The sequence below is a fragment of the Anguilla rostrata genome, chromosome 12, assembly GCF_018555375.3.
Source record: "Anguilla rostrata isolate EN2019 chromosome 12, ASM1855537v3, whole genome shotgun sequence".
NCBI lineage: Eukaryota > Metazoa > Chordata > Actinopteri > Anguilliformes > Anguillidae > Anguilla > Anguilla rostrata.
In genome coordinates, this window is record NC_057944.1 from 36,672,335 (window position 1) to 36,698,801 (window position 26,467).

A 26,467-nucleotide genomic window follows, 5' to 3' on the forward strand; every position below is an offset into this window, starting at 1 on the left:
TCACACGGACCGACGCGGCGCCCGTTCTGGAGAGAATGGAAGAAGGCTACTGGAGCAGGGGGGCACAAAGTCCCCACGAATAACCGCACCCCATCGGGACCCTCCGAGCTTCCTCACTCGCTCCCAGCATCCACGGTCTCCTCAACATTAAACACGAGCCCGCCCAAATTCTCCCTCGGGCAACAGCGAGCCCAAGAAACAGCCGGGATCAGGAAGCCGCCATCTTGATTCCACGCAAACCCATCGAACCGCCGATATGTCTCATCTCATCTTTTTCCCGCTTCTTTAAAGGCAGTCGAAGGATGAATGGACGGAGGAAGCCATTTCCATCATTGGGGGGGGGGGCAGGGGCGGGGGGAGGGGGAGGCGTCTCCCTCTTAGACTCGCCTGATTGATCGATGGCGCTTCCGAGCGCCGAAATGAAGCGGGCGGCGGCGCGGGCGCAAAGCGGATGTTGAGAGGCCCAATAACGAAGGACGACGGAGCTGCGAGAGGCCGGGACGAAGGCGGTCGATCATCGAACGCCAACGACGGCCCTTCCCCATCTGCTCGGACAATATCGCACTCCCCCGGCTATTACAGACGCCATAACGTAGACGCAACCGCGGAAAATTTCCCCACGGAGATGATGAATTATCTCCACCGCGCCCCAGCTGCTTTCCAGAGTGACCCGGCATTACACAGGTTCACACCATGTAAACGCCGCAGGGTTTTTTATTATTATTATTTTTTATATATATATATATATAAATGTAGACGTTTATGGTCTTGATTCATGCTCTAATCAAGACCGCTAACCTTTTGTCGCTCCCTGAACGAGACAGGAAAGTACAAATCATGCGGACACATCCACTGGCGTCCCAAACACACTTTAAAAAAAAAAATTTTAAGTCACGAGAGAAACATATCCACGCACACAATGACTCGGGTGTTCCGGGTAACAGGGCAGGGCGCTCGGAGGCCAACTCCGGCAGGGCCGTGTGACAGCTGGGCACGGTCAAGGGGGGGACAGCTGCCTGCTCCCGTAGCTGCCCAAAAAGCCGCCTGGACACCCGCCAAGCGCACAGGACACCCGTATGAGAGCCAAGAAGGCGCTCGCTACAGGGGCCACAACAGCCCTGCTGCTGCAGCCCGACCGACGCACTGCCAAACCTTATTAACCTGCCGTTTAATTTATGGACCTATATTTCATTTTTTTTTTTATTATCATTACTTTTTTTTTCTTTAATCTGAGCCCCATCTGGTTTGCTAATCAGAGGTGCTAATGGCTTGCTGGCTGAGTGAAAGGACCCTTTGTGCTGTTTGCTCTCTGCGTCTCACTATGAATCAAACACAGGTCTGGGTTGTGCTATTGTCCTGAGTCTTGTCATCCAGTTAACTTGATGAAGACTCCAGGAAGCTGTGAACCTTAATCAACTGCACACATTGGAATTAGGAGACAGATTTACTAAGGTTAGGACCATGAAGAAATCGCTCAGTGGTTAAGAATTGCAAAGGTCTCATAAACCATGAGAGAAGGCATGTAAGAGGTCAGAAGAATGCAAGGCAGGGGGGGGGGAGAGCTTCTGATGTGGAGGTAGAAGAAGATGAGGAAATACAAATCAAGACAAGAGAGCAGAGAGGTGATGAGTAAGCATCAGATGAAGAGAGTTGTAGGATATAAGATGTGGAAGTAAATCATACAATACAAAATGAAAAATGGTTCGGATGAGGAGGTAGATGAAGATGTGGAAGTAAGCACCAGTACAAGTACCTGTGACAGGATTATGATAACCTTACAGCAACCGGCTCTGCTGTCATACCTTTATCAATCCCTGCTTCACCAGGCATCCCAGAGGGGTTAAGAAGTAGGCGCTTTAGATTGCTGACATGTCTCAGATACAATTTCTTTTATACAGCTAATGATAGTAACGATTGAACAGAGAGGACATGAAATGCTGCACGTACAGGTCAGTAAGCCATCCGGGCACAAGGGTCACCCGTTGGAGTTTTAACACGCCCACCCACCCCCAACCCCCCAAAGCAGTGGGGAATTATGACAATTATTGTATTATCTTGTGAGGTGACAAGAGGCTTTTCCACCTAACTCAGCTGCTGTGGGTGTAGGGCAGCTGGCAGGCATGTGGTCTACCGCTGGTCCCGACAGTGGATGCTTCGCTCAAAGACAGTATTTTGTTCCGCGTGCTTGCTTAAGACTGGACTCTTTTTTTAAGGGTTAGGATCTGTGTGCTGTGGAGGTCCATATTTTATCGCTGTGGATCGATGGCAGGCACTAATGCCGTGAAGTGGACAAGCCATATTTTTTTCTCTTCATATCAGATACTTAGAGCAGTGCCAGGGGATCTTTTTATTATGTTTTTTCCTGTTTTGGGGTTGACTGTGCTTCGAAGGCATTTTCATTTACCTGGATTCATCGCACACAAACAGCACCGTATAGGGTTGCAGTGAGAGGTTACCAATCGATTTGCTCCTTTAGGGCCTTTCTGTCAGCAGAAACCGTTGAAATAACCGTTGTTGATGAATACGATGCAGTCAGGAGAGATGACTGCACACAGAAACAACATTCCATTTCCCTTTCATCTCTGTCAACAACTGCAAATGTGTTCTTTTTAAAAGTCTTCCTTTAACAGTATGTTGGAAGTCCCTCTTTGACTAACTTATAGCCTGGTCCAAACAGAGACAGAGCAACACCCATAGTGCTTGTAGCTCTCCCTTGCTTTCTCTTCCTCTTTCTCTGCCATTTTGATGAATGTCCTCACATGTTTTTATGAAACCTGGTGGATTCAGTTAATATAATACAAGCGAGAGTTTAAAAAAAAATAAAAAAAACTTCTTAATATTTAACACTAAATTATTTGATTTGTCTGTTGTTGTTTTTTTGTCTGTCCAGCGTACGGTTTGAGACGAAATCAAGCCTGGCGATACTCACACTTTGTCCATGTACGTGGGCGGCCGGCTGCTGCGTGGGGTGAGGAGGACGATGATGAAGACCGTAATGAGGAAGAGGGCCAGGACCGCCCCGATCACCGCCCCGGCCACAGCCGCAGACGAGGTCGGACTGGTCTGGGGTTCGTCTGCAAGACAACACAGGATGAGAGAGGGCGGACCTGTACTAAACAGCACAGAGGGCAAATTCAGTGACACTTTGCTTTTTTGGACACCGTAATACCTACATAATGCCTTCATAAGCCTGTCATAAGACATGTCATAGCAAGCAACGACTGCGTATCACGGCAAACAACAACGGTCATGTCCGTTGTGAATTTTACAAATTCAAAGTTAGTGTCACAAAATTAACACAAGGCACATTATGGCAGTTCTATAACATCTGATATAAGCTGTGATAGACGTGTGATTTTCAAGCAGGAACAGGTAAATATTCTATTTTCTCTGTATAACGTTCACTGGTAGTTTATAATCAATCAAAAAAAAAAAACCATCTCTTTTCTGTATTATCCTATTTCATTGGGCACAAAGCCTATAGAAAATTGCACATTTGACACACTTTGACATCAGCCCCTACGGCAGACCTGCTACCCCTCTTGCTGTTTTGGGAGAGGCCATTTTATTCTCCTCCTCCTCAGAAGCAGGAAAATCCAGCCCTGACTCCTGACCATCACAGCGTGAGCCTACAGCAAGCCAGCGCTAACTCTCTCTAATTAGGACCTCACGCTGCTCGCCTATAAAGGTCTTAACAGCCTCCTTTTCTCTCTCTCTCCCACTCTCTCTCTCTCTCACCCATTCTTTACCTCTCTCCCACTCTCGCTTTCTCTGCCTCTCTCACTCTCTTTCCCCTACTCACTCTCTCTTTCTCTCTCACTCTCTCTCTCCCACTCGCTCTCTCTTTCTCTCTTCTCTCTCTGACTCTGCGCCGCTCTCTCTCCCTCTCTCTCCCACTTTCTCTCTTTCCCGCTCTCTTCCACTCTCTCTCTCTCTCTCAGTCATTAGGTCTGGCATAATTTACGCTTTAAGTCACCCTTGCGCTGCCACCGCAGAGCCTCAGCGCTAGCGTGTAGCGGGAGACCCGGAGCCGCGGTGCCGTTGGTGACTCCTGACTCATTAAGTCGCATGCTCGTTATCTGGCCCGCGGGGGGAATCCAGGCAGCGGACGAGTATAAATTAATTAAGATTAATTAAATGCGAAAAGTGCTGCCTGCCGTTTTCGCAGTGGACGGGCTCTGACACACAAGCGTTACGCAACATCAAGCATAATAGGCTCAGCAACTCCTCCTGTGTCATCGGGGTAGGGGGGCGGAGGGGGGGGGGGGGGAGAGGAGGGGACAAGGCAGATGCTTATGAAGTGAAACAAATTGGCTCCCGAGGAAGTTTGGGGTGAGGGGGTGGGGGGGGTGGGCATTGGGTGGGGAAACTATAAAAAACCTTATTTATGGATAAAACAATGCCAAAACTGCAAAAGAGTGTGTAGAGATATGAGGAGAGTTGAGAAAACTTTGAAGGAATTTAAACCTTAGAAGAACCTGTGGAGAGCAACAGAGCAACGGTCATTTCGGATATAAATATTTTACGTACAAGCGATCACACTAAAGAGCTATTCTCTGATACCGGACTGAGAATGGAGACTGACGATGGAGTGCTGAACTGCTTTAAGCGCTAATGATAAGAGGACAACCAGCATTCACAGAGAAAGCAAGACGAGGCCTGGTCTGAGGGTCTCGGTTGACAGCTGGAAGACACGGTCTGGCACAGTTCAGCGCAGTTGAACGTGCAGTTTAATGCCACACGAGGTTCCACTAAACGTTTGCTTAGCTGAAGCGAAAGGCTTGGATTATGCAAATAAAATTTGCTCATGCGATCTGAACCATGACTTCAGAGGACTGAAGGCAATACAACTGCAATGCATTAATGGGAAAAAACAACATTCCTTCAAAGATCCACCATCCGAGTGAATATCCAGTGTCTCTTTTTAGACCTCCGCCTGACATCTTCCTCTATATCCCTGTTCTTCTTTTTTTTAATGCGGCAAATGGCCACCAGCCTTGCTGACACGACAGCATCTCAGAGTCATCCCACTTTGGATTCAAACCCGCACACACACCTCCCCCTCGGGCACAAGTCCAGAGGCCAGTGACACAGCCAAATCGCACACAGCAACCGTATCCATGCGGTTCAACGGCACGGGGAGAAGAAAGCCTGCCATGGCCTTTACACCTGGCTGCGTCCCTCTGTGAGGTCACACCTACATTTCCTTCCTTCCGCACCACTGCCCCCCACCCCCCAAAAAAAAAAAACATTTGCCATCCAGCAGACTGCATTCATTCAAGAAAGGGGCATCGTGTAAGTCATCGTGCACCATGTGACATCCTCATCTGCCAATCGGGCGTGTCCTTGAGAGACTGACCCCAGGGGGGCAGGCGAGGCAAATGGCACTCAGGAAAAAGGGGGGGAGGGGCCTTGGCGCGGCCAGGTTTGAGGGGGGCAGCTCCACAGGCAGATGGGGAGGGACAGGTTTAACAGATGGAGTTTTGACACATGCCCGGTTCTCCCTCTGCCTTTCTCTCACTCAAATTAGTCATATTTGCTATTTTGTGGACAACCTTTAAAAAAATGCAGAATACCTTGACGGTTTCTGGTCTTTTTTTTAGGAAATAATTTTACCTCATTGCGGGCACTTTGTGTCAGGCTTCAATGTGTCACCTGATACTTTACTTTGAATGTGTTGAATTTAGACTGATTCTATTTCCAAATCCATGAGGATAACATCATGCTGGCCTTCTTTTGCCACACAGGAGTCTTCTAGAACCTCCTCTCTCCACGTACTGAGTGTTAAACCATTCTGGTGCCCTGTATGTCGATGCAATGCCGATGCCTGTAACCATAGTGACTTGGTCATCGCTGGGAAACCAGGGCCTTTGCCCACCACACCATTGTCAAATACGTCTCGCAAACAAGAGGAATGTTTTAGCCCATGGAGTGCAAAAGCCATGCCCTGATGCCAACATCCATCAGCTATAGACACAACACTCAATACGAAGACGGTATGGCTAAGCTCTAGCACCGCTCCAGGTCGATAGTGACCCAGGCCTTCTCAGTCACAGCTAGACACAGGCCTGACGAAACACAGCCAGAATTCAGTTAGGTCAGAAACGCAGAGATTCAGAGACGCAGAGTCTTCAAGAGCAGGCAGAAATATAACCCCATACTAATGCAGGACAGGACGGTGTTCGTATGCTGGCCTGGAGATTTCTCATGATTCTACAGTGCTCTCACACTGAGTGATGTGAGTCCCCCCCTCCCCCCCCCCAGGACAATGGAGATTTCCCATGATTCCACACTGCTCTCGGACACTGTGGGTGTTGTGAGTCTTCCTCCCCTCCCCCCTCCTAGAACAATGGAGATTTCCCATGATTCCACAGTGCTCTCTGACACTGTGAGTGTTGAGTCCCCCCCCACCCACCCCTCCGCCCCTACAGATATTCCCTTGGGACACAGCAGTGTTTAGACAGGATTTAAATGGGGGATTACATCTGCCCCAATACAGGGGAACAATAGGGAGGGAGAGCAGTGGGTGTGCGCAGAGGTGGGAGGTGCGGGCGGGGTGGGGTGGGGGGAGCGCTCTGTCCCGTCCCGTCCCCTTTGAGGCGGCCGGCCACCCATTCAGCTCTGAGAACCTTGCGTGCCAGGGGTCGCCTAACTCAGAGCGGAATCCATAAGCGCGGCTTAAAAAACTTCATCTGCATTAACACTGCACTGCTGGCCTTGGGTTCCGCGAGCTGCGGTAGTCCATTTCACTGAAAGAGGGGCTACTGGGCAGCTACACGTTGATTTCCACCGTGCGATGGGCTGGGGCGGTGGGGCGGTGGGGGGGGCGGGTGACGCAGGCTTATGTTATTAGAGGGAGAGGCTCGTTTCGCGGTCGGTTCCGAGCATCTGCGCAGCACAGAGGAGCGCAGCCACACAGCCCCGGTGGCGTACTGAGCCAGAGACGCAGATAGCTGCGTCCGTCTCCTCCTGACCACATCCCAGCTGGCGGCTGAGTGATCCCAACATCAAACCCAGGAGTTCTGGGAAGAGGGGAGTGGAGGGGAGCGGAGTGGGGCGGGGCGGGGCGGAGGGTAATGGGTTTAGGTTAAAACCGTAAATGTGACTCCGATACCACCACCCCTCCCAACAAACATGAAAACATTAAATAAAAGAAAACCAATTCTTAAACCAGCGTGTATATAATTGTAACCACAGCCAGGAAAGGGCAGAACAGAGCTTTATCTACCAGTAGAGAAAGCGTAGGGACCAGATACAAATCTGTGCAAAGCTGCTCTAAGTGAATTTGCAGAGCGGCGGACGGGGACAGCAGCAGTGAAAACCTGCCATTGTGTTTCTTTCTTTCTGTGCTTTCAGTCTCAGGGGAGAAAGAGAGAGACAAAGACCTCTTTGTCACCTTGGCCTTGCGCTGTGTTTTCCCAAACTCATGATTCTGCACACAATGATTTTCCAGTGGCCCCCATTACAAAAAAGCCTGCCTGCCTTTCTTTCTGTTACATTAGCCTCGGTTATACACCTTTGGGTTTCGAGTCTGCAGCCACTGGCTTTTGGCATTTTGTCAAAAATATGTATTATGGGGTACATTTTGTTCATGGTGACCGTGATGTCCTAGTCCAGCACACCCAAAATAAAACCCCTAGCTGGAACATGGGCGAACCATGGGTCCCATCTCTCTAGCACACAAAGCTGTTTCAGACCAGGCCGACCTCACAAGGAAGAAAAAAAAAAAAACCCACATCTTAACTTCATGAATAGAATTTTTGATCAGTTTAGCAAACACATTCGTAAAGATTTCAGCCACATACAAAGTAAATCATACACAGAAAATGTGCACTGAGCAGCGGAATGCATTAAAGCACGGGGGCGGGGCAGCCTCTCACCAACACCCCGCCCCGCCCCGCCCTGCCCCACCCCACCCGGCCCCACCCCACCCCACCCCGGACTATTACAGACAGCGGGTCAGCGCTGGAGTGTTGAGAGAGTTTTGGGCCCCCTCCTCCCCGCCCCCCTGCTAGCTCGCGCTCCCACGGTAAGGGGTGCTGCAGTGACCCGTGTGCTGATGCGCGGGACAAGCCTCTTTTTCACTGGGGGGTGGGGGGGGTAGGCGGGGGGGGCGGGGGGACTGTGGCGCAGGGCGGACAGCGGAGAGCAGGGAGATTTACCTCCCCGGCGGAGTCATCGGCACGGCAACGGCGCTCCCGGTTCCACAATCTGTGTCACGGCGACGTCCGTCACTGTGGGGGTGACTCGTTCGCCATATCCCTCTCCTATCGTTCTCCCGCTCCCCCTTCCTCCATCCATCCATCCCTCCCTCCACATTCTCTCCCCCTCCCCTCCCCCTGTTCAGATCTTTGAACCCTGAACCCCGTGAGCTAAAACAATCTGCCCTTATCGCTGAGTCAGCCTGCGCGCTCTTTGAAGTTCACTCCCTGCTGCTCTGATTGGCTGGGCTAATTGGCCGAGCATTGTTCGATTCCTTTTATGCCAGCCGGTCATGTGGAAAAGGCGACGCCGACCTCTGTGCTGTTTGTTATGGGGTGAGAAGGGAGGGTTTGGGGTAGAGTAGAGTACAGTACAGGCCATCCCAGGGCAGCGCAAGGACCCAAGACCAAAGGGGTCGGCTCGGGCTAAATTCAACAGCTTAAAAAAAAACCCCACACATCCATCACGTGTTTAAAAAACACAAGACTGGGGTACAGAAGGGCCACATAAATCAGGAGAACAAAGAGCGGCCAGAGAATGGCACAGAGCTACAACTCCCAGCTCCATCATGCCTCATCGCCCCCTACCCCCCCCCAAGTAAATAATTAGCATCTCTGACTCGCAGAGGAACGTCACGTGACCTCCGTACCGAACGGCGTACGGGCCGCCACGCTTGGCCCAGCAGGAGGCCGTCCGGTCCAGTCCGCTACGCGCTTCACAAGCTCTTTCATTCCCGAGTGCAGACATCCAGGCGCACTGCGGCCCTTCAGAACCACAGGAGTATGAAAAAAAAAAAAAAAAAACGAATCGGCAAAGCAACGTTTGAGCCTACAGTACGTTCTGGCCATGAGATCGGGAACTCTGTGGTCCAGAGAGCACAGACGAGCGCGTGCTCTCCTCCGAAGCCCCGCTGCTTCGTATCGCACTGCGGCTCGCTAGACCAGCTGGCACAGACATGAGTCAGAGGAGATCAGACTGTTTTTTCTTTTTTTTTTGTGCCAATTTTCTCCCCAATTTAGTTGTTATGCCAATCCCTCGTGTGTATCACACGGTCCTGGTTGATGCGCTATCCCTCTGTCGGTCTGGGGAGGGTGTACACTACCACATGTCTCCTCCGATACATGCAGAGTCGTCAGCCGCTTCTTTTCACCTGACAGCGAGGAGTTTCACTGGGAGAGCGTAACGTGTGCGGAGGTCCACACTATCTCCCCCAGATCCCATTCCTGTTGACACCATTAGGTTAACTCTTCATGATAGGACAAAGTGGACGTCTCAGCACTAAAATAAATACATTTAATTTTAAATCCGATGATCTGTAGCATTTTGTTTTGACATGTCCGCCAAAGGCTACGATGCTATTGGAGGACATGTCAATTCTTAATCGACGCATGCCACCATTCGTATTTCCACCTGAAGAAGACCTATCTGTTAGCAATGTTGTCGCTGCAGTTCTAAATGGTAAATGGTAAAATGGACTGCATTTATATAGCGCTTTTATCCAAAGCGCATTACAATTGATGCCTCTCATTCGCCAGAGCAGTTAGCAGTTAGGTGTCTTGCTCAAGGACACTTCGACACGCCCAGGGCGGGGTTTGAACCGGCAACCCTCCGACTGCCAGACAATCGGTCTTACCTCCTGAGCTATGTCGTTCTCCCTAAGAGGTGCACTTTAGGATCGCGAGACTGAAATGTAAGATATTTTTCCCCCTGAGGAGAAAAGTGAGAGAAATGGCAGTTTAAAGGACAGGCACACAGAGCTGGGGCCCACACCGTCGCCCCCCCCCCCCCCGAGCGCAACAGGGGAGCTGTTCAGGCAACGGCCTGCAAAAACATGTCAGTCCCAGCAGAGACGGATTAGGCAGGGGGTCACCGGAGTCGCGCAAGGGGGACAGATAGAAGTCGGAGGGGATTTGGGAGAGTGTCACGGGCGCTGAGGCGATGACAGCGCAGCGGGACAGAGGCGCTCTCGTTCCGCCCCACGCGCGGATCGGGGCGGGGCGATCCCGGATTCGGGTTTCTCCGCGTTCCCCCCGTAATCCGGGGCTACAGGGGTCAGGGCCGTCAACCTTTCCCCAAAAACAAAAGATTTTCCTAATACCACTGCCCAGCTGCAGGTAAACAACCCGGAGATCAGTCAGTGAGATACAGAGGGAGGGAGGGAGAGAGAAAGAGCTGGGGGCAGGGATGAAAGTAGCAGCATTACATACAGTAGTCCGGAATGGTCTTAAATCTGCGAATTTCAGTTTTTATACGACAGACTATTACCGCAGTCTTCAACTGCCTGTATTTATCGACAAAGGTAAAATTGTAGAACAAGTCCAGTTCCTGAATATACGTTAAGGTTGGTGTCTGCAACACAAGCCTTCATCTTTGTTAAGATAAAAAGCTGAAGCTCCAGGCCGTAAGCAGAGCCTAACGCCATACTGCACAGAGGTCATAAACTCCGACCCCGCCTTACGGATCAAACAGGCAGGGTGAAGGGAAGGTGTGGTCTTCCAGGTGAGGTGGGGTGGGGTCGGATGGCGGACCAGGTGAAGGGGGGCGGGGCGAGGAAGACCGTGGGTGGTCAATGACCACTCGCATCAGTCAGTCACATGACAGGTGTGACAGGGCGGCCCAGGTGTCTGGTCGCTCCTCCCCCCCTCTCTGTTGGCAGACGCTATTAGAGAAGGTGCTGACTGGATTGCGTGGGACAGGCTGACACCCGGGGGGGGGGCAGGGGGGCAGTAATTGATGGCCACAGGTGCGGAGGGTCGGAGCCAGGCGGGACAAAGGGCTGGGACTGTGCTACCTGCATGGGGGGAGCCACACCTCATGGCACCTTGATGGAATCATTTCAGTCGTCATGGTTTCCGGTTCAAGCCCTGTGCTCTAGCTGACTACAGTATGGGACCATGTGCATTAACACGAGGGGGGGGGTTCTTACACTACAGCGTTCGGTCATTACCATCGCCATGGCGTCCGGTTTCCGATCGTCACTCATCCATTTACCCCGTCGCTGCTTTGGGGAAATGGCGGGGCGCTGAACGTAAGCTCAACGCCCAACGTTTAAAAACACGTTTTGTGCCTCGTCCACACAGCCCTGACGGGAACGAGAGGCCCGTTTACGACCCCGTCTCTTCTGGGAGTCGCGTAAGCGCAAAGTCGTCTCTCCCAGCTCTCCGTTTTCATTGGTCCTCTTCGGCCCATTTAACCTTGTTTGCCGAGACAACAGTCTCACCCGACCGGGAAGGACGGGAGGAAGCGAGGGCATTGGTCAGTTGTCGTCGGCTGTTGCCATGGGGACAGCATCAGCGGTGGACACTGGGAGGGACAGCCAGGCAGAGCCTGAGGTACATCTGGGGAAATGAGCAGGTAGACTTGATGATGACTCGGGAGGGCTGAATAAAGTGTATGGGGGGAGGAAGGGCTGGAATAAAGGGGTGGGGAGGTGGGGGCAGCAGGAGCTGCACAATAGAGTGACAGCAGAGGAAACAATAGAGCGGGAGAATCAAGATTGGATCCTTGATCTCAACAGCCCCTATCAAACAAACACACACACACACACACACACACACACACACACCAAAAGGACACTGAACAAAACAGGGAGACGAAAGTCAAGATCAAATCGGAAGTAAAACAATGGGACTGAGAGAAGGCTGAAGAAAGTTTTTTTTTTTTTTTTGGGGGGGGGGGGGGAGTGTGGGGGGGTGCTAGAAAATATAGTACGGGGCCTCTCCTCTGCAGCAAATAAACGCTGCTTCACCACACAGGCGCTTCATGGCCGTTAATTTTTAGTTTAATGACTCTTACGGTCATAAGGAGAATAAAAGTAATTCACTACCTGCAATACAGATCATTCACAGGATGAGGGAAATATGTGTGCGCGTAAGTCTATGGTTCAGGCTGTACTGTCAGTTTTTTTGCAGTGGGGGGTGGGGGTTGGGGGTGGGGGTTAAGTTACAGTACAGTTGGTATTGTAATGCAAAAAGAGCTGTGTAGAAACAAACGTGTTTGAGTACAGACACACACGATACATCATACACGGTTCTAAGCTTGTTATGAGTCATATTGTTTATACAGATAAACCGCACAACGCCATACATTTTCAGCATGGAACTGAACGACTTGTGGACTCGACCATAAAACTCTGCTAACGAGCATTTCAACTGATGTGGTTCCAGGGACATGACAAGAACTAAGCTTGTGTAGTCACTGCAGATGCAATGGCTATACTGCTGAAGTGGGGGACTGTTCAGCATGTGACACTTGGCTAAACTTCATGGCAATAAAAGAGGGGGGGAAAAAAAAATCTAATACTGAAAATCCAAGTTCCTAGACTATCCAGAAATGTGTCCCAGCTGACGTGCAACTTCTCAGTCACGCCAATAGGAACGCCTTCTGAAAGGAAACCAGACAGGAGAGCTGAACACATTTTCGATGACAGAAGGAGTTTGTAATTTCAGTTCCCCTTGTTCTATCGCAGCTAGCGGAAAAGCTAGCCCTGCGCCACACCTCCCTCCGGGCCCTGTGGGCACGATGGACGTCCCCGGGGTGCAGGTATTTACCCATCAATAGCAGGTGGCGGGGGAACGTCTTACAGCAGTGCTACAGGGATGTTAAAGTCTATTGGTGCAGACTACAGAGCCCTCTGGACTTCATTTCCCATCAGCACAGCACTTCCTCCCCACGAGTGACAAGCTTCCTGCTCCTTCTCACTGCTGTATAATGTTACAGCATTTGCCGATGGCTCTCTATCCAAATCCCACATTATGATTATTGACATTTCTTATTATTTTCCGAGAAACTTAATTCATCTCTGACTTGATGTAGCCACGTGTACCACTGGAAAAATCTTAGCCTAGTTCTGCTGCACACTCTGTTTGGAAACCAGGTGGTTGAATTGGTGGAAGTTTCCAGGTGTCCAAAATAGAATCCTGCTTTGTAAACCGAGACAGGCCAAGCGTGTCAACATCCCATCGACAAATTACACCTACGTAATCACCACATGCCACAATCTGACCTCCTTCGTTGAAACCACTCTTCAATACCTGCTCAGATTACGCCTGGGAGTTACCTCTGTGTAGCGTGACTTCGGGGCCACACCGCGTCCACCGTCTCCCGTTTCCTAACGATCACGAAAACAAGAAAGCGCTGAGGAATGAACAACAAGACATTCACACAAGTCACAGAAAAAAATGGTGCTTTATTCCAAACAAAAGGTGTCAAAACAAGAAGAAAATGTGTCACTGTCCACAGTTTACCACTTTTCCTTTTTTTGTTGTTGTTGTTTCGTTTGCACTTTTCAAACCTTTACATCGTCCTTATGTACAAAATAGACAAAATTATCAAAAACTCTAAAGAAAACAATTTTTTTTAAACATGACAGGGAAACACCTTTTTAAAAAAAAAAAACATGAGGTGGGTGCTTTCAATGTTCCCTAATGAATTTCACCAGGCCTCGCACAAACCAAAATGCTTAATAAAGCACTGACAGACCCCATCGCCCCCCCCTGTCCCCTGTCCCCAACCCACCGCCCCCGCCCCCGCCCCCAGCCAGCATATATACAAAAGAAACACATTAACTTAAAACTCTATTATACTCCACAGTTCCCCTGTGTACATGTACAATTTCCAGTGAAATTTTTTTTTTTTTGCTTCAGGTGCTTTGTAACTTTGGTGCTACAAATGTCCGTGCCAGAGCGTAAGAAGGTCTAACCGGCCTCCTCGTCCACTACCTACGCAAGCTAACAGAAGACAAACAGCCTAGAGAACGAAATTAAGAAATGAAGCAAAGGTTCCCTAGGCTAACTGGATATAAATATGATTTACATACAATGGTGACGGTACTCTAGTCAACTCTTGAGGAAAGAAAACGTCCAAAATCTCGCCAGCCCATTAGCATTTCAATAAAATGCTCTTCCTTGAACGGTAGTGAAGCGAAAAATAAAAAAAATACAATTTTGTTCCGCGTTCCCTCCCTTTAAAGGCACTAACTTTGAATCACTGACTCTTTAATTATTTCATACCTGGCACTAAAAAGAAAGGGAGAAATAAAGGCAATAATGATCATGCCATTTCACACAGTATGCAATCAAAACTCAACCCCCATCTGCATGTTCCTCCTTTCCAAACTATGAAGTCAGTTACGATGGCAGTAAATCCGTATTAGTTCTGGGACAGAAAACAACAGAAAATGATGCAATGCTGAAGCTGTACAGACCGAGACCAACGCAGAGAAGCTACACCTTGAACCCGAGCCCGATGACACCCCCAGTCACGCTAATAAGGCTGTCCTGTCACGCATGGCTACATACTGTAATATGCACTCAGGCACGCTCAAATCTACAAGTTAAAAAAAGAGGCACGAATGCTTAAAATCAATCTCTGTGCAACCAAAACCAAGCATGGGAAAGAAAATAAAAGGAGACTCTTTTAAGCAAAGCAATCTCACACACACAAGCGCACACACACACGCACACTTGCTTATGGCATCAATCAATGTCGATGATGACGTTGCTCCAAACGTCACACGCACACACACACGCACACACACACACACCACACACACACACACACACACACACACACACACACACACACACACACACACACACACACACACACACACACACACACACACACACACACACACACACACACACACACACACGCGGACACACACGCGGACACACAAAGCACAGTGTACAGTATTTTTCTCCTAGTTAAAATAAAGGGACAGGAAGGTCTAAGCTCTGAGGGAACACAGTCTTACCACAAAGCTCACCGATGCCCTTTACTGAGCTGCGCAGCTCCTAAAACGGCGCAGTGTCAGAGCTCTGCGCCTACAGTACATCCCACAGGCGGCTGTGTGGCTTCCCTCAGGTCACGCCTGAAGTAGAAGCAGCCCAGAACGCAGGCTTCCGGAAGTTTCCGGGCTTCGAGGCCAGGCTCACGGTGACGTGCGGAGAGCATCGGCGTGCTGAACACTTGAAGTGTTCTCCCCTTCTCCAGAGGAGGGATGACACAAAGCAGACACGCCTGGGCATTCATTTCTACAGAGTTCACTGAGCACGCTCAGAGCTGGAACATTCACACGCGCTTTCCGCAAAGCACGAATGCGGGCACACATGCGCGCACACACACGCGCACACACACACACACACACGCACACACACAAGCACACACGCACACACACACAAGCACACACACACACACGCACACACACAAAAGCACATGCACACAGACGCACATGTACACATTATGATGAGCCAATGGGGACGTCCGACATAACAGGAGGCCTGGGGGGGGGGGGGGGGGGCTGGGGGGACCAGAAACCCCTCTGGGAAATTGTAAGCTCTAAACCAGTGTTTCTCAGCTCCAGTCCTGGGGGACCCACAGGATATGCTGGCTTTTCTTGCGACCATAATTACAAGCTCTGTACTGTACGTAACGAACTGCTAATTGCTCTTAATTAGACACGTTTACGGTCTATTAAAGGACGATTCGCCCTCTTAAAGCCTCCTTCTGCCAGAAATGGCACTGTTAAGTTTTTAAGTACGTATTTAAAAAAAATTTATCTGCCAAATTCACAACACAGGAATTTCAATCGGTCAGATCAACTTAAGCTTCTGTTTACAGGGCTGCATGTACTATATGGCAAATTGTTTAAATTGAAAGAGGTTCCATTTTTAATTGATTCAATTACAAACACATTTTCAACTGGCTTTGACAAAAAAAAACCCAGCATACACAGCAGGTCCCCAGGACCAGGGCTGAGAACCACTGTTCTAAACACCTCCCCACTGAATTGGCATTGTTTCGCATTTGGATGTTCCAAACATGTGCCCGAATCAAAGATGGCGGACGCACTTACGAACAGCCAAGGCCAATCGGCACGCGGCCGGGGACGAACCCTAACCGAGCTCACGGAGAGGGGGTTTTTAAAAAAAGGGAAGGAAGGAAGGAAGCTAAGGGTTGTAGAGTTTAAGGTAAAGGCCCAGCCTTCTCACACTGGGCTTGGGCCTCCACTGAAACAGATGTGTTTGGTGCGTCAGAAGTGTATTCTGGGTCCTCAGAGTCTACACTTTCGGGCAGAGGGATGGGAGTGGAAGGGCAGCTGGGGATGAGGGTGGAGGGAGGGGTGAAAAAAAAAAGAAGAAGAAGAAGAATAAAGAGCTAAATTAAAAAGGGGCAGGACGCCGCTCTGCCTCCCACAAGCCCCACAACTAACGGACAGACTTCTGGCCGACGGCCAGCTCTCCTCCTGCACCGGCCACAGCCAGAATTAACCCTCCCGCTGCCGGACTGGCGAAGCCGAACGCGTTCCCTGCTCCCCCCCCTTCCAGGTTTACAAATGACAAGGCAGTCCAGAGGGCGCACGAGGTTACCCCTCCGCTAAAAATAAAAAATAAAAAATCCAGCAGCTTGTTTCTCATAACATATAATTAAAAAAAAAACGAGAAACCACAAGTGCAATCTACACACGACTGGTGAGAACTGTGTATGCTGAACTTTATAATTTTTTAATTATTACTTACTTATTTTTTGGTGCGGCAGTCTCAAAAAAAAATCAGTTGTGTTGCTAGGCAGTTAAAAACAGCCGGTACTTGGCTGCCAACAGCATGTGCGTTTGAGAGCCAGGGACTATAAACAAGCTAAAATAGGAAGTGTCGGCGCACGAAGCTCCAGAATCTCTCGCCGCTTCGCTAACACTTTGAAGCGAGCTCATCCACCTGACCGCGACGACGGCGTCACGACGCGGGACTCCCAGGGAGCAGGCGATCTTCAGGAGAAGCAGGCGGGGTGGAGAACCACAGGCTAGCGGTGTAGCACATGCTAATCTACCTCAGACAGCCCAAGGCTGTAGGGAACCACAGGCTAACGGTGTAGCACACGCTACTGTAGCTCAGACAGCCCAGGCTCTAGGGAGCCACAGGCTAACGATGTAGCACATGGTACTGTAGCTCAGACAGCCCAAGGCTGTAGGGAACCACAGGCTAACGGTGTAGCACATGGTACTGTAGCTCAGACAGCCCAGGCTGTAGGGAACCATAGGCTAACGATGTAGCACATGCTACTGTAGCTCAGACAGCCCAAGGCTGTAGGGAACCACAGGCTAACGATGTAGCACATGCTACTGTAGCTCAGACAGCCCAAGGCTGTAGGGAACCACAGGCTAACGGTGTAGCACATGCTACTGTAGCTCAGACAGCCCAAGGCTGTAGGGAACCACAGGCTAACAGTGTAGCACCTGTACCTGAAACAGCCTGCACCTTTCTCCAAAAAGCCTGCTGATGTCATTCCCGTTCCCTTTCTCCACCGTACCGAAAACAAACACGGGGCACCAGGGAAGGAATCCCCTCTCTAAAGTAATTAAACGCTCATATCCAATCAGCATTTACTGCCATCAAAATGATATGCAGGCAAATGAGCTATTCATTAGAGCTCATTTTCTGGCTGTCGTAAAGAGCATTCAAATCCACCGTTTTACACTGGAGAGAGATGTAAAAAATAACGATGAGAAACATACTCGGTTAATCTGCTTCAAGTGCTAAGGGTTATCTGGATCATAAAAACATAATTCGCTTTATCACACCAGGCTAAATCGCTCCATCTCATCTCGGTGAAATTCAGTGATAGTTCATCAATACCATAACACTACAAAAATACTGTTGCATTGTGGGGGACTGGCAAAACGAATGTAAATAAGGTGAAGAATCTGCTTCGTCACTCACAGAGAGCCCTCTTTACTTCCCTCTCGACAGCCCAAGGGCCCCAGCGGACAGGGGAATACCACAGTTAGCTCAGAGGTGTGGTTCCTTCTCTCTGAACACATCTAGGTTTCCGGCCTCCGCTCCCCCCCCCCTCCCTGCGTGGGAAACACTGCCCCCCCCCTCCCTAAAACAGGTCCCCTGACGTATAAATCAAGCCCTGACCCGGTCTCGCAAATCAGATCAGAAAAAACGTAATCCGATCCAAACTAAGCAAAGGCAGTGGCTCTACAGGCGAATGGGAGGGGCCTGCTGATTGGCTCACAGGAGAGAGGGAGGGGCCTGCTGATTGGCTCGCAGGAGAGAGGGAGGGGCCTGCTGACAGAGACATCGGCTAGCTCTGCCTTCACCGGAGCTCTGGCTGCACTGCATGCCCTTCTGTCCACTTTGAGTTCTCAAAAAAAATAAAATACAATACTGACCCCCTTTACAGGTACAACCTTGCCGAGCTGCTTTTAGGAGTGATGCAGGGGATTAAATCTATAAAATCGTTTGTGTTCCATTTTCAAATGTGTATTGCTTGTTAAACCGTTAGGAATCAATGATTAGATGAACGCCTACATTTTGTGTAGCATCCCCATGTTACACAGATTGGGGGAGGGATTTGGGGGGGTCAAACCCCAGGCCCACTACCAGGGAAGGCAGGTTTTTTTAATCGCTTCCAGGTCAAGCACAAAGACAATGACAGCGTGAGCGACTCCAGACAGGAAGTGTTCATCCACGTGCCACAGAAGTGTTCAGACACATTCCCCTGGAAGCCTCTGAGAGCGGGACGTCCTGCTCAAGAGTCCGATCCGTTAAAGACGAGCCTCGAAGTTCACTGAGAAAGCGAGTGAAGTAGAAGGAAGAGGAAACAAACAAAAAAAAAAATACAGAGCTTTCCTTTTTTCATTTTCGCTTTTGAATGGTCTCTCTTTCGCTGTGTTCCATTCAGAGATCTATTTAGTCTTTTTGCAGTTAGATTGCATCCCTCCCGGGGGCTCAGACGTACCACTCCCTGCGCGAGATCACAGACCCGTCCAGGTGGGACACGTAGTCGCTGTCGGTGCCGTTGTCGTAGCAGTCCTCCGGCAGGTAGGGGGAGCCGTTGTTAAGGGCGGGGCCCCGCGGGTGGACGTTGTTGGGGCTGTGGTGGTCCGGGAAGCGGTCCTCCTCCCGCTGGGCCCGGCGGCCGTTCTTGGCGTTGTCGCCCCACTCCTCCCGGTCCTTGTGGTCGGCGGGGTAGTCGGGGTAGATGACGTCGTCCCCCGCCCCGGGTTTGGGCTTCAGGTCCTGCTGGCTCCCCTTCCCCGAGCCGTCCCCGTACACCTCCTGGAGCTCGTGCGGCTGCAGGACGTCCAGCTGGGACTCCTTCTGCATGTCGGTGGGCCCCAGGTACTGCTTGGTGTAGTAGTCCCCGCGAAAGGTCCGGCGCTGCCGCATGTAGCAGGCCCCGCCCAGCACCAGCAGCAGCACCAGGAACAGGACCCCGCCCACCGCCCCGCCCACGACGGTGCCCAGGCTGCCGTCCGTCAGCGAGGCCAGCGTCGGGGAGGCGGCGGACTTGGGGCCCCGCTTGTTGGGAAGCGGGCCGGTGGAGGGGTCGTCGGGGGCGGGGGCGGCGGTGGTGGGGAGGGTGGTGGTGGTGGGAGGAGGCTCTAATGGAGGATGGGGGTAAGGATGGGAGGGAAAGGGATGGAAAGAGAGAGGGAGGGAGGGAGGGAAAAGAAGGGATGGACAGACAGAGAAAAGCACAGAATGTCAATGACAGCTATGTAACTCTGAAAAGGGCTGACATGAATGTACACAGATCACACGGGACGAAAATTCATCAGCTACCAGTGGTTCACAAACTCGGTCCTGGAGGACCACTGCGTATGCTGGTTTTCATTCCAACCTCAACTGCAATCCCAGAATTTTAACAAGCTGTTAATCAACCACTAGAGTCTTTGCTAAGCACCTTGATTAGTTGAGTCAGGTGTGTTCACCCACACTGGCAGTTTCTGGATACGACTGGGTACCTCAGCTCTAAAACACGAAAAGCACCTAATTAAGAAAAATCAACAGCTTGTTAAAATTCTGGGATTGCATTTGAGGTTGGAATGAAAACCAGCATACACAGTGGTCCCCCAGAGTTTGAGAACCACTGAATTACACCATCTACACACACACAGACACACACAGTTCCAGGTCTGAGTCATAATATTTCATAACAGACTAATAAAAAATAAAAAAAACAAGCAGATAAAAATGCACGTAAAACATAAAAAGCACAACAGTCGAGGATTAACACACAATACTCAGCCAGGGGTACAAGTGACCTATCCATGCACAAGAGACAATGGCAGAAGGAAACCTGCAACTGCTGTACACAGACAAGTTACAGATGGGGAACAACTTCTACCTGAGGAGATGAGGAGAATGTAACATGGACAGATAATTAGTATGACGTGGGGAGTGTCCAAAAACTCTAAACTGCACCCTTCCTTTCATCACCTGAGTGAAGTACAGAACTTGGACAGGTGAAAGCTATATTAAAAGTTTTTTTAAAGTAAGGCAGAATATGCAGCCACTCAATGGTATAGTTGCGTGGTATACTGGTACTAAAAAAAAACCTTATCAAAAATGAAAAATGCTGCTACACTAACATTTCAAGAAGTATTTATAAAAACTGCACAGCGGACGGTAAAAGGAATTTTGGAAGGAGACTGAGCAAAGCTGAAACCTCTGAGCCCCGGGCTGCCAGCAGCGGCTGCAGAAACACCGCGCTCCTCTCGAGGGAGTATCACGCAAGCATCGCGTGAGCAAGTCTTTCTGAGTAGGTGTGTCTCTGCACGCACGTGTGTGCGTGTCCACGTGCGTGCAGTCACAGCACAAGCTTGAGCCTAAGTTAATAAATAAATGTAACTCCAGGCACAGTCTGGTGTACGCTCATTTCAGGGGGAACTCGATGAAGTCACTGCTCTCTTGCTGAGCAAATTCTGAAAAAATTCTTTTTTTGTTTGTTTTTTTTTGCACTGGATTTCCTGTAGCAGGCGAAGCCAACACTGCGCTCGCAGGCTTCTGCCTCAGGAGATACCCCTCTCTCCGTTTTAACCGTACAGGTGTTCCTCACTTTTCTCCGGAATGTTCTTGACTTCCTATTCCAGTGAGATGAGCAGGAGGACTTATCCAGCCCCTCCTCAAACACCACCGTCATCGGCAGTGAGCAATAATCCTGAATCCCACACGACAAGAAAGAAATAACTTCAGAAACAACGCAGCGAACTTCGGCCAGCCTTAAAATTCCTCTGCCCACATGGCGCATTCTTTGCTCTGTTGGTGAAGAAGCAATATGTTCTTTTTTCTCCTTATCTTAATTCAAGGACCTACCAAGGACTAATACCGTTGTTTATTTTCCAGGAACTCCGGTACTGGACTTTCCGAGCGACGAATTCATGCGTGAGCACCTCGAGCAATTCACCTTGCACGAACCCTGGCGTGCGTATCTGATTGCATGTAAATACGAGTGTGTGTGGCTGTACTGATGTGTGCGTGAGTGTGTGTGTGTGTGTGTGTGCGTACGTATTTGTATGTATACCGGCGTGCGTGTGTGTGTGTATACGCATGCATGCATATGTGTGTGTATACCCAAGTGTGTGTGTGCGTGCATGTGTGTGTATATACGTGTTTGTGCTTGGCCCCGCCGCCTCCTGAGGACTCTGGGAAGTCATGTGAGAAGATAAAGTGCTGCTGGATCGATAGCGGAGGCCGCTGCGTTAGCCTCGCCCCGCACAGCGGCGCTGCACAGAGGACACGCAGAGATAGAACCACCGCCCCCCCCCTCTCCAATCCCCCCCAGGGGCCACGGTCAGGCCACGTTCAACCCCCCACCCCCCCCCCCCCCCACCCCTCTATTGACTTCCGCACATCCGGAGAAAAATCTGCCCTCTAAGCCGCCTCCTCTTTCTTCAGGAACACTGAATCTCACCAGGATGGGAAGCCGATGAAAGTTATGGCCTGCTGTAAGGCCACTGAGCTTGCTACTGAGCCCGTCATCCCCAATTCCAGGGCCTCATTTATACACCGCCAGCCCGTGTTAGACTCAGCTGAGAAAGCAGAAAGCCCAGCTAAACATTACAGAAAGACACACACTACAGGGGGCAGAGAGGTGTCTCAAGGTCAAAGGGAAGACTGGTTCACCTGCCAGTGCTCTACCCAGTGTGTGTGTGTGTGGGTGTGCGTGTGCGTTTGTGTATGCGGGTGTGCATGTGTGTGTGTTTGTGTATGTGTGTGTGCGGGTGTGTGCTTGTTCATTTGTGAATGCGTGTGTGTGCGGGTGTGTGCGTGTCCACACTAAAGGGGGGGTGGGGTAGCCGCACCTGCCCCAGAACAGCCCTGGGGCATCTGGGGGATTATGCGGGGCAACAGGACGAAGTGAACAGTGGGAACACGGGTTCACCAGGCCAGCCGAGACCCCACAGGGAGCAGCGATTGGCCGACGCGCTGCAGGGCCGGCTTAGCACCCGACACACAGCCAATCAGGACGGAGCATCGGCCGAGGCTGCGTGCGATACGCGAAACCAAACCCTCACATGCTCACAAGACGAGGACCGACAGGCCGGTCTGTCTGGGACACTTCCAGCTCTCTCTCAGCAGAGAAAGGGGGGGGAAAAAAGGAGGGGGGGATGGGACACAGATCATGTCCAAAAAACTGCAGTCAGTGTGTTTGGACGGGGATCAAATGAAAGCTAGAAAAATATACAGCGAGCCGGGAGGGAGTTCTGATTTCTCCTTTTCCACGTCTTCAGAGCGCGGCGGCGGGGAAATGAATAAAGGCTTGGATCAGAGAGATCTCTTCAGAAAATCGCCGCTTTTTCCCCAAAACCAGCATCTGCACCAAACCAAACCCCACACTGCGAGAGACCTTCCAGATCTTTCGGTTTTGGCCTGGGTCTCCAAATGTCGTGTTAGTTTTCAGACTCAAAGGCCTGCGCTTTCACACTCGTGCTGTATACAGTCACACAGAACGCAGAACCACAAACACACACACACACACACAGACATGAAAAGCCATGGACCGTTTTAGGAACACAATTGTTTTCCACAAACAAAACAAGACGTCTAAACAGCAGAACCGCAGGACTGCGCAACAGAGCGATCTACAGTCAGATGTGCAGCGAAATGCCAGAATTTCTTGTGCAAAACTGAAGAGGAACATTTTTATCCACTGTCACTGACAGGGTTTTATATGGACAGCCCGAAGCCATGATAGCTACTAAATATATGGGAACACTCACTCTCACACAAATACACAAGCACACACCCTCTCACACACACACTCACACACACACACACACACACACACACACACACACACACCCCACACACCACACCACGCAGGACATCACGCTAACAAACAACCCCACGCACACACACACACAACACACACACACACACACACACACACACACACACACACACACACACACACACACACACACACAACACACAACACACACACACAGAATAAATGAGCACACAACATAAACAGTGCACACACACACACACACACACACACACATACAGACACACACACACACACACACACACACACACACACACACACACACACACATACAGACACACACACACACGCACACGCACACGCACTCACACACTAACGCAGGAAGTCACGCTAATGCAGGTGCGCGCATTAGTGAATGTTTGACCAGTCAGGGCCCTAATCTCTCTCAGGGCTGTTTGCGCCTGCCTGCTGAGGCGAGGCGGAGAGGACTTCAGACAGAATGCCCGGACGCTGCCAGGTCTTTTCACTGCAGCGCCCGCCAAACTGCCAGCCGGCTGGCAGCAGCGCGACCCAGCATGCACTGCACCGAGGAAGAGATGGACAGAAGAAAGATGGAGAAACTTCCGGAAAGGATCCGACGATGGGAATCGGCTGTCTATGCTTTCAGCGGTCAGCGTAACCGATAACCAAAGGATGCTGTGGGGTTTCAAATGAGCACTAATACCTGCACGGGCACACACCTAGGTGACCTTACTCAGGTAACTGATTAATGTAGGTAATAATTACCTTGGGTGAGAAACGCTCTCGTCTTAGTATTAGAAGTCAGTTTCCCCTAACTGAACAGAGTTAGAGCCTTTTAACATAAATACAACATAAACACCTGCAACAGACACATTATTAGGGGAGGCGTGTGTGTGCATAAGAGCGTGTGTGTGTGTGCGTGCGTGTGTGGGTGTGTGTGTGCCTGTGAGTGTGTGTGCGCGTGTGTGTGTGCATGCGTGTATGTGCGTGCGCGTGTGCGTGCACGAGTGTGTATAAACGTGTGTTTGTGTGTATATGTGTGCGTGTGTGTGTGCATGTGTGTATGAGTGTATGTGCGTGAGCGTGCATGAGTGTGTGTGTGTGCATGCATGTGTCTGTGTGTATATGTGTGCGTGTGTGTGTGTGTGTGTGTGTGTGTGTGTCTGTGTGTGAGAGAGAGAGAGTGTGTGTGTGTCAGTGTGGCTGGGGGTGACGGTGAGTAAGAGTAACAGAGAGGACAATGCAGCAGCAAGCTGGCGCACATAAACGGATTATGACCCTGTTACCCAGCCCCATTAAGCCTCCGGATGAGATTCACTTCATCACTCATTACTTTCCCTCTCCCTCTCTCCGTCTCTCCTCTCCCCTCCTTCTGCTCTACTGGCTCCTTGCTGCGGAGGCTTCCCTGAGCACGAGGCAAGACAGAACGCCTGACTCCCCAGCACAGAGACCCCCACAGCAGAGCGCAGGGTCCTGATGCTGTGCAGCTGGCTCCCTGTGCCCTGCCATTCAAACCAGCGAAGAGCTCCTCCCTCCCCAACACTGAGGGCTCAAACCAGCAAAGAGTTCCTCCCTCCCCAGGACTGAGGGGGTCTGCTAAAACCCACGCTCAAACACTGGAGCTGGGACACACAACGAAGACCCCACTGCTGGACCACCCCCACCCAGCCCTGTTCCTCTGTCACCAACAGAAATCCCACAAAGAGGCACTGCTGCTCCTGTTCTCAATAAAACACACACATGCTTGCACACACACGGCTGCACACACACACACACGCATACACACACTAACAGCTCACAGCTGCAGTCTAACACACAGCATACAATTACAAGAGGATCTCTGGTTAGAAGGGCGGACCTGTGCTTTTCTAGGAAGCGGGGTATATAGTTTAACACACCCCAGGGGCGGGGTTTCAGAGGTGGGGTTCGGGGATGGGGTTTCAGGGGCAGGGTTTCAGCAGTGGGGTTTCAGAGGCAGGGTTTCGTGGGAAGGGTTTTGGGGGCAGTGTTTCAGGGGGGGGTTCAGGGGCAGGGTTTTGGGGGTGGAGTTCAGGGGGGGGTTTCAGGGCAGGGCGGGTTTTCAGTGGTGGGCGGGGTGGGGTTTCGGGGGCGGGGTTTTCGTGGGCGGGGTTTCAGGGAGCGGGGTTTCGTGGGCAGGGTTTTGGGGGTGGAGTTCAGGGGTGGGGGTTCAGGGGTGGGGGTTCAGGGTTTCGGGGCTCTCCGCTCACCTTGTATCTGCACCTGGATCTCGCGGCTGCGGCGGCCCAGGTCGTTCCAGGCCTCGCAGCGGTACTCCCCCGAGTCGTTCCGCTGGAGCGGCCGCGCGAACACCAGCGTCCCGTTCGCCACCTCCACACCGTCCGGGATCTCCCCGCCCACCCTGGGGGAGGAGCACAGCGTTCGCAGCCCGTTCCATATTCCCCCCCCGAAACCGTGTGCCGAGCCGGACGCCGCGGTACACAGCACGGGACGGGGAGCGAAAGAGCGACAGCTCTGTGTCCCGCTAAGCACCCCGAACGCTGCTGTACCACTGTACTCGGCTCGGCTGCTATGCTACAATAGCAGTTCCTTACCCGTTATGCTACACTGCTGCCACTTCATCTCTCCCGTTTTATATACACTTTTTTCCCCACCTTCTGAACAGCAGACCCGGATATGACGCGTGTACCCCTGAGGAGCGAGTGACAGTGAGGTGCTGTGGAGCGGCGCACACGCATGACCCACCTGCTCCAGCTCACGTAGTGGGCCGGCGGGTTGGCGTGGGCTCTGCACTGGAGCCTCGCCGTCTCCCGCCCCGCGAACCAGCTTCCGTCGTACCCCGTCAACACCACGTCGGGGGCGACTGCAACACACACACACACACACACACACACACACACACACACACACACACACACACACACACACACACACACACACACACACACACACACACACACACACACACACACACACACGCCAGATTTCAGCATGTGGACGCGACAAAACTGTTCCTCATGAACCCATTACATTACATTACAGGCATTTATTCAGCGGCTAGCATGACTTTTCATATAGCATCCACATTGCATTAATTAATACAGCTGGATATATACTGAAGCAATTCAGGTTAAGTACCTTGCTCAAGGGTACAATGGCAGTGCCCTCCCCAGGATAAACCTGTGACTCGTCGTTACAGACCTCTACCCTTATACTCACGACATGCCGCACAAAACTGCTACCA

At 51.0% G+C, this 26,467-nt stretch overlaps 1 protein-coding gene across 2 annotated transcripts in view; it reads right to left on the reverse strand.

The window, feature by feature from the left end:
* The window catches only part of nectin3a (nectin cell adhesion molecule 3a), a 91,017-nt gene that overhangs the window by 11,953 nt on the left and 52,597 nt on the right, over window positions 1-26,467 (reverse strand). Inside the window, exons 4-6 of one of the 2 annotated variants that reach the window (XM_064302828.1) lie at window positions 25,969-26,086; window positions 25,473-25,624; window positions 2,930-3,074 (exon numbers count right to left, since the gene is read on the reverse strand). In XM_064302828.1, the coding sequence (XP_064158898.1) occupies window positions 2,930-3,074; window positions 25,473-25,624; window positions 25,969-26,086 (415 nt within the window). Of the gene's footprint in view, window positions 1-2,929; window positions 3,075-13,370; window positions 19,595-25,472; window positions 25,625-25,968; window positions 26,087-26,467 lie in introns of those variants that run through there. The other variant, XM_064302827.1, reaches the window with a different exon arrangement.